Source organism: Marmota marmota, unplaced genomic scaffold (genome assembly GCF_001458135.2).
Source record: "Marmota marmota marmota unplaced genomic scaffold, marMar, whole genome shotgun sequence".
Classification (NCBI taxonomy): Eukaryota; Metazoa; Chordata; class Mammalia; order Rodentia; family Sciuridae; genus Marmota; species Marmota marmota.
Genome location: NW_026000021.1, coordinates 371,556 through 380,965, shown reverse-complemented (window position 1 = coordinate 380,965; position 9,410 = coordinate 371,556). Strand labels below are relative to the sequence as shown.

Below are 9,410 nucleotides of genomic sequence, written 5' to 3'. Positions count from 1 at the left end.
AATTCATAGGCAAGACCTTCCTATAGGTTAGAGCTTTCTACCTGCTAGTTCTTCTTAGTTCTAACTGGGTTACACACATTGGCTACCAAAGCCAGAAATGGGGATTGATTAGTAAATGATGGCTCAGTACTCCAATTAGAAGATGTGTGTAGAGGGCATGATGAGGCTGTTAGAGACAGTATCCCATATTCACTGTCAGCAGCTAGGTATTCCGGTGCTGGCCACCTGTGGTTTTGGAGGGAGCCAAAAGAAGTAACTTCTAGAGAAAAGCAAACAGCATAAACCATAAAGACCTATGCCTCTCCCATAAATGGTTAAACCTTTGGAAATGGAAACTATAACCCTTCTCCAAATTTATGATTAAAAGAGACCAGAGACAAGAACCTTTCTTGCCAAAAGGGAAGGAGCCAGAGTTGTGTTATTTATAGAAAAGGAATCTGGTGGGTTGGGATGTAGCTCAGTGATTGAGCACTTACCTCGCATGTTTGAGGCCCGAGGTTCAACTCCTAGTACCACAAAAGAAAAAAGTCTTACTGGGCACAGTGGTGCATATCTGTAATCCCAGTGACTCAGGAGGCTAAGGTAAAAGGATCACAAGTTTGAGACCAGCCTCAGCAATTTAGGAGGCCCTCAGCAACTTAGCAAGACCCAATCTCAAATTTTTTAAAAAGGAGAATGGGGCGGGAATGTAGCTCGGTGGTAAAGTGCCCCTGGGTTCAATCCCCAGTACCAAAAGGAAAGAAAAGCCTTCAGCTATTGAATGAAGGTAAAGTCTGAAAATAAAAAGTTAAATTTTATTCAGATCAGAATGAATTTAAGGGGCTTAGGGGGATATACTCATGGTCTAATATATTCTCCCTAATTGATAATGAAAGATAATCTGTGTGTTTATATAAAATAATATCTGGGGCTGGGGTTCAGTTTGTAGTTCATTGGTGGAGCGCTTGCCTCTCATATGTGTGAGACACTGGGTTTTATCCTCAGCATTGTATATAAATAAATGAATAAAATAAAGGTCCATCAACAACTAAAAAAATATTTTAAAAAATAATATCTGTCTTCAATGTAGACTCTACTTGGTGCAGTAGTGTATGCCTGTAATCCCAGATATAGGCAGGAGGATTGCAAATTCAAGGCCAATCTAGGCAACTTAATGAAACTGTGTCTCAAAATAATACTTTTTAAAAATGACTGTGGGCTTATCTCAGTGGTAGATCACTTGCCTAGCATGCTTGAGGCCCTGGGTTCAATCCCCAATACTGCAAAAAGTAAAAAACAGTCTTTTTATTATACTCTACCTGTAGATTAGCACCTGAATAGTAGTTTATTGAATAGTGGCTTTTCTTTGTATACCCTGAGTACCTTAGAAACTATGCTAGGTCATGTTTCTAATGTTTGAACCACATATAATTGGGAAAATAAATTTGCATGTGTATGTAAATGCATCCATACGTTGATGGACACTGGTCAGACAGACAACACTACCTAGTCTTATATATCTTTTGCTTTCTTAACCACTAAGCTACATCCCCAACCCTTTTTCTTGATTTTGATACAAGGTCACCCCAAGTTGCCTATGGTCTTGTTAATGGTTGGCTTGCTATGGCTGGCTTTGAACTTGTTGCAGCCTCCCAAGTCACTGGGATTACCCGCATGCACCACCATGCCCCATTACTTTTCATAGTATTTTTCTGGATACCTCTCCGCATGCACACTTTTTTTTTTTTTTTGGTACCAGAAGATTGAACTCAGGGGCTATTAGCCACAGACTCACATCCCCAGTCCTTTTTATTCTTTTTATTTTGAAACAAGGTCTTGTTGAATTGCTTAGGGCTTCACAAGTTGCTGAGGCTGGCTTTGAATTTATATCCTGCCTCAGCCTCCTGAGTTGCTGGGATTACAGGTGTGCACCACTGGCAGTTGTGCTCCCTTTAATATAAATGGCAATAACCAGTTTTCATAATGTTGAACGACTAGCTACCTGTTAATTGTGTCTATGATGTCAAGTAACGGGGTGATTTACAGGTCATTTTATGGAGTCTTTTCAACATTAAGATTATCCCTTAAATGTATAGATGTCATTTTTCAAGTGAAGGAAGAAGTGAGGCTCTGAAATATTAAATTCCATCCTGACAAAGTCAAGACTTGAACCAAGATGTATCTAAGAGTCTTACTCTCTCTATTAGCTCTCCAAAAGGAATAATCACTGGTTTGATCTAGGGATTAATTAATGTCTGGTGATTTTTTGATCTCCAGTTTTTAATCTACATTTATTTTTTTTAATTTCCAAAATTTTATCTGAGTTGTGTCAGGATTAGCTCAGCTTTGTGCCCCATCCAAAAAATATATTTATTTTTTACTTCACCATTTTTGCTCAATTAACAGATCTTTAGTTAAATCTTTTTATTGGTTGTTCAAAACATTACAGTGCTCTTGGCATATCATATTTCATACATTTGATTCAAGTGGGTTATGAACTCCCATTTTTACCACGTATACAGATTGCAGATTCACATTGGTTACACATCCACGTTTATACATACTGCCATACTAGTGTCTGTTGTTAAATCTTTAAGCATTCCTCTGGATATTTATTTGTTTTTGTAAGTTTGCTTGATTATCATCATTTTAAAACTATAAATACAGATATTGAGTTATAAAAAGGCATCGATGTAAGTAGCCGATAAGATAGATACACCTGTTTCCATAAAATAGTTTATCTCTTATTTGTTGCAATTTAGGATATTAATGGGTTTATGCATTACTTCTTTGTGGGGAGGAAAAGGAGTTGGTTTTGCTCTCCCTCTAAAATTAAAATGACATGAATATTTATATTTTAAAGATAATTCCTAAGTCAAGGTAAATAATTTTTCTTTTATACTTAGAAAAATGAGAGTCGTCAACTCACTCAGATCCAGTACATAGCCTGGCCTGACCATGGAGTCCCTGATGATTCAAGTGACTTTCTGGATTTTGTTTGTCATGTACGAAATAAGAGGGCTGGCAAAGAAGAACCTATTGTTGTTCATTGCAGGTATTCTATTTCCTGTCTTTTATGAATGAATAACTGACTTGATATATTATTTTTATTATAAGGGAATAGGTATTTTATTGCACCCCTTATGTTGTGATTGCCACAGTGACTAATTACTCATAGCTGTGCTCTGATGTAGAAAACAAAGGATATGTTCTAATGTTAATATTTGGCAGAAACTTTGTGATAAGAGATAAAAATAATTATTATTGCACAAATTCTTAGAAGCTTTTGTATTTTAGCATTGCTGAAATTGTAATTTAGATCTGATGATATACAATATTGTAGAAATATTATAGATTGTCTTAGTCTATTTGTGCTGCTCTAAAAAAATACTAAAGGGCTGGGGTTGTGACTCAGTGGTAGAACACTTGCCTAGCACATTTGACTCGCTGGGTTCAATCCTCAGCACCACATATAAATCAGTAAAATAAAGGTTTATTGACAACTAAAAAAGTATTTAAAGAAAAAGAAAATACCTAAGACTAAGTAAGTTATAAATAACAGAAATTTAGTTGGATGTGTGGAGGCACATGCCTATAATCTCAGCAACTTAATGAGTCCCTAAGCAATTTAGTGAGACCCTGTCTTTAAATAAAAAGGGCTGGGGATGTGGTTCAGTGAGTAAGTACTCCTGAATTCAATCCCTATAAAACCCCCGCCTCCCCCCCAAAAAATACAGAAATTTATTTCTTAGAGTTCTAGAGGCTGGAAAATCCAAGATCAAGGATCTGATACTGCAAATTCAGTATCAGATGAGGGCTATTCTCTGCTTCCAAGATGGTCCCTTATTTCTGCATCCTCCAGAGAGAGCAAATGCTGTGTCCTTATGGCAGAAGGGATAGAAGATATAGAAATGTGAACTCACTCCCTCAAGCTGTTTTATAAGACCCCTGATGCCATCTGTGAGGGCTGTACTTTCATGAGTTAATCACTTCCTATATGCCCTGCCTCTTAATACTATCACAATTAAGTTTCAGCATGGGGCTGGGGATATAGCTCAGTTGGTAGAGTGCTTGCCTCACATGCAGAAGGCCCTGGGTTCAATCCCCAGCAACACACACACACACACACACACACACACAATTTCGACATGAATTTTGAGGCACACATTTTGAGGCATACATTCAGATCATTACCTATACATTAGGATGCAGTCTGCAGTTTAGATTTTCTCCTTCCCAGCAAGGTATTCTTGTCTTTCCTGTGACCCCTCTTAGGATACTCATTGAGTGCTCCCACATCTCTTGGAATGAGCCTACCAAATGGGTTTATAGGACATGTCATTCCCAATATTTCTAGGTGAACAGTGGCAGGCTACCTTTCCTTCCTTTCACCCCAGGTCTCCTTCAGTCCTCAAAGAGCCAAACACTGTGACTCCAACCTTCACTTCCACTGACCCAGAGATTGGGATACAGAAATTATTTTCTTCCTTTCATAACCATGTTTTAAAGTGCTTTATTTGGAGGATAGTTTGAGATAACTCACCTTTTCAGCACATTGTAAGAGCAAACTTTCGGATCATTAAAACAGATCATAGAACAAATATTTGAGAGGCAAAGTGACAAGAATGATGAAACACATGGCCATCCCATATCCTAAGACTCTAGTAGCTACCACATTCTTGTTTACAGATCATACTTCCAAGAGTTCTTAACTATCCAGAGGTAACTTAATTTTTTTAGAAAACCCTAATTTGTCTAAGGTATAAAATAGTGCTGTCTTCTACACATTTGTTAATGATTATTATAATTCTCTTGTTATGTTTTTTAAGGGAAGTTGCTCCAATGAGCTTATACCTTGTTTAGAAGTTAACTTACTACTTCTCTAATATAAAACCTTAAAATGAAATTATTCTTCAATATTATTCAGTATTTTGATTTTTCTGCACTAAAATCACAAGAATTTTAATAGAATATTATCAGTAAGACCTTGCCCATATTTATCTTTTTTAGTGCTGGAATTGGAAGAACTGGGGTTCTTATTACTATGGAAACAGCCATGTGTCTCATTGAATGCAATCAGCCAGTTTATCCACTAGATATTGTAAGAACAATGAGAGATCAACGAGCCATGATGATCCAAACACCTGTAAGTACTGTATTTCATGTGCACATGTGAATCTTCAATGATGGTTTTTGTTATCAGTGTATATTTTAAGTTTTATTCTGAGTCATATTTTTATCTTTTTAATTCCTTATCAGCAGCTAATAACCTTTTGCCTGTGAATCACATCTGACTTCCCCCTCACTTTTTTTTTTTTTTTTTTTTTTTTTTGAATCTTTAATAGAACCCAGCCATGTTCAATTGTTAATGATTGTCTTTGGCTGGTTTTATACCACTTCAACATTGAGCATAGTTGACAAGTTGCAACAGATACCATATGGTCTAATCTTTTTTTGTTGTTGTTTTTATTTATTTATTCATTTACTTTTTGGCAGAAGGTACCAGGGACACTTTACCACTGAACTATATATCCTCAGCCATTTCTATTTTTATTTTGTTTCAGGGGCTCAGCAAGTCACTGAGTTTGCCCCAAAACTTTGATCCTCCTGATTCAGCCTCCTGAGTCACTAGAATTAACAGGCATGTGCCACCATGCCTAGCTATGGCCTGCAATTTCTAAAATATTTAACATCTGGCCTTTTACAGAGACAGTTTTTGCCAACATGCAAGTGGCCTGGCATATTATTTCTTAAGTATTACAACAGATGCAGAGGAATGTGTCTTATATTGCTTAGTCGAGTAGAATGCTCACAATGATAGTACAACTGAACTGGAGAATCCTGGTAGGCTTGCTTTCAGTGAAACAGCTGTGGTGGAAGGCCTTTCTTTTTCACATAAGAACTTAAATTCCTCCAACAAAAATATTCTATAAATCAAGCTACTTATCATTCTCCACTGACCTTTTTTTTTTTTTTTGTACTGAGGATTGAACCCAGGGGTGCTTTGCCCCTGCTTCACATTTAGAGCACATAGGTCAAGTAATCTTATTGACACTAGTAATGCTAAAATAATCTTAGCCTGGTGTGGTGGTACATGCCTGTAATCCCAGCAGCTCAAGAGGCAGAGGCCCGAAGACCTCAAGTTCAATGCCAGTCTCAGCAATTTAGTGAGATCCTATCTCAAAATAAAAAATTAAAAAGGCTGGGGATGTAGTGGTAAAGTACCTGGGTTTGGTCTCTGGTACCAAAATCATCATCATAATCTTAATACTATAAAATTTCATGTTTCTTGGAGCATACTTAAGAGTCATTGGAGTCAGATGTGGTGGCACTCCCTTGTAATCCCTGCAACTGAGGAAACTTTTCTCTTTTTTATGATTTTTATAACTCCTCTGAATCTCTTACATTCAATTCTATATGAATTTTAGAATCAGTTTGTCCTTTTTACCTAAAAAAGCCAACTAGACAAATATAAGATTGTCCTATTTATTTATGTATTTCTTTCAATGATATTTTGTAGTTTTCACTGTAAAAGTGTCATATTTTAGTCTTTGTGGAGCTACTGTGAGTAGAATTATTTACTTAATTTCATTTTAGAACTGTTTGTTGCTAAGGTATAGAAATGCAATTGATTTTGTATATTGATCACATATTCTTCAACCTTGCTGAAATCATTTATTAACCAGTAATTTGGTGTGCATGAGAGTAAATTTTTTAGAATTAGAATGTCATTTTTCAAACCTGATGAATTAATAGATGTAGGCATTGATCACTTCGTGCTAATATCACAAAAAGAAAGACAGATGTGTGTTTTTGAATAAAGAATAAAACACCTAAGCTGCTAAAGTCTATGGATCCACTTAACACTTTTAGGAAATAGAACACCACCTTGATGTAAATCAGCAAAATCCATCAGTGGACATTTATGTTGCTTTTTCTACCTTTTGTCTATTGTGAGTAATGCTGCTATGAACGTGGGTTATATCTCAAGACCCCACTTTTCATTCCTTTCAGGTATACACCAACAGGTAGAATTACAAGATCATAACATTCATGATGGGCTTTTTTTTTTTTTATTTTTTTAGTTGTTGAAGGACCTTTATTTAATTAATTTATTTATTTGTGGTGCTGAGAATCAAACCCAGTGCCTCACACATGCAAGCAAGTGTTCCACTTCCACCACTGACCACAACCCCAGCCCCACTGAGCCATAACCCCAGCCCCTCGTGATGGGCTTTTGTTTTTATAATTTGTATAAAATCAGGAGTCAGATATGTCTACTCACATTGATTAGTTATGTTTCCTAAGTGCCTCTTAAGTGAAATCTTCCTCCCCTGATTATTTTTGCCATATAGTTCCCCACTATCTAGATTTTGTTGATTTACATCATCACAGTGGTGTTCTGTTTCCTAAAAGTGATAAGTGGATCCATAGACTTTAGCAGCGTGTTTTTTGTTTCTTCAGAAGCACATATCTGTCTATCTGTCTGTCTGTCTTTTTGTGATATTAGTACCCTCAAGTAATCAATGCCTTCATCCATAAATTCATCAGGTTTGAAAAATTATATTCTCATTCTATCTTTCTTCATTTATCAGCTGGAATAATTGTTTAAAGAGAAACTTCTTGGGCTAGGAATGTAGCTCAGTAGTAGAGTGCTTGCCTGGTTTGTGCAAGACCTCAAAAAAAATAAATAAATAAAATGAAACTTCTCATCTTGGCCAGTGAGTGGAATAGTGTTTGTATGAAAGGCAATATAAATGTGATTACCTGATTCTTACCCTTTATTTATTTATAAGTTTTCTCTTTTTCCTTGGTCGGGGATAAAACCCAGGACCTCAAGAAGTCCTGGTTCTTGCCCAGCCTGGCGTCACATGCCTGTTATCTCAATGACTTGGGAGGCTTAGGCAGAAAGATCACAAATTTGAGGCCAGCCTGGGACAGTTAGAGCCTATATCAAAATTTAAAAAAAAAAAAAAAAAAAAGGCGGGGGCGCTAAGGATGTAATTCAGTGGGGAAAAAGAAAGTCCTGGTGCTTACTAGTGAGAGATGCTTTTAGGCACCACCCTCTAAGCACTAGAGAGTTCTATTGTTATTGGGTTTTATTTGTCTCTCGAAATGCTCAGTTGGCTGAGCTAGGAAAGTATACTTACCATGAGTTTGCCCATCTAGGACCACAGTAATTTTACTTAACCTCTTTTATCTTACATCATATCTCCTCTTTTCTTTAACAAAAATACTAGTTTTCTACAAACTAGAAAAAGAAATTGAAAACACATATTCGCTTTGTGATTATTTACAATAATCACAATTTGTCTTTTGGACTTACTGGAAGTGGGATTGATGGGTCAGAAGGTAAATTAATGTAATTTTATAGATGCTTTCAAATTCTTCTTTTTAGGGGTTACAGCACTTTAACATCCCTATCCACAACATATGAGTTTTGCCAACAAAATCTTCTATTTTCAGACTTTAGGTTTTGCCAATTAATTGATAAAAAATGCTGTCAATATTTTTCACTTTGAATTTCTTTTTTTTTAAGAAATGTCCTTTTTAAAAAATATGTTTTTAGTTGTTGATGGACCTTTATTTTATTCATTTATTTATCTGTGGTGCTGAAAATCAAACCCAGTGCCTCACACATGCAAGGCAAATGCTCTACCACTGAGCCACAACCCCAGCCCTGAATTTCTTTTATAAGCAAGCCAAGTGAGATGTTTATGTTTTGGTATGGTCTGTTTTGAGGGTTTTTTGATCAATTCTATTTTTTATGTTTTCTTTTTCAGAGTCAATACAGATTTGTATGTGAAGCTATTTTGAAGGTTTATGAAGAAGGCTTTATTAAACCCTTAACGACATCGTCAAATAAATAAGAAAAGATCTGAAATACATGTTGGAAAACTGCTATTCATTATATTTCATTATATTCACTGTGCCATGACACTGCTTGCAGGAAATGGCATCTCACAAAAAAATGAAGAACTAAAAAAAAAAAGAACTTTGAAAACTTCAGCACTGTTGCACTTTATGTTTTAAAAAAAAGTCAACCCTTCAGAATCTATAACTCATGTGTTGCAAGACTATTTCATGCTTTGCTCCGAACAAATAGTGAATAACTGAGTATGTTCAGGGTAATTTATGAAAATTTGTGGTGGTGCCATGCAGTCCCCTTCTGGTAGAATTGCCACAAGCGAGGCTCAGAATCCTCATCATCTTTGTTGTACACCTGTATCTTGAAAGCAAAAAGAAGTAAATATCAGGAGTCAGCTCTGGCTTTCTTTTTTCCAGTGGATCATGTACTTACTATACTGATTATCAGATTTTATTTTTAAGATTTTAGCAATATCATTCTCAATATTAGCCAATACACTGCCTATGGATGCAGCACATCTTTCCCTACATGCCCCCTCTAGAGACCTGCTGTTCAGAAGAAG

At 36.1% G+C, this 9,410-nt stretch overlaps 1 protein-coding gene across 1 annotated transcript in view; it reads left to right on the top strand.

The window, feature by feature from the left end:
• Window positions 1-9,242, top strand: part of Ptpn4 (protein tyrosine phosphatase non-receptor type 4) — a 126,363-nt gene extending 117,121 nt beyond the window's left edge. The window contains exons 23-25 of the mRNA XM_048810443.1: window positions 2,886-3,034; window positions 4,990-5,125; window positions 8,763-9,242. Coding sequence (XP_048666400.1) covers window positions 2,886-3,034; window positions 4,990-5,125; window positions 8,763-8,849 — 372 coding nt within the window. The 3' untranslated portion in view covers window positions 8,850-9,242. The remainder of the gene's footprint in view (window positions 1-2,885; window positions 3,035-4,989; window positions 5,126-8,762) is intronic.
• The last annotated feature ends 168 nt before the right edge of the window (window positions 9,243-9,410 follow it).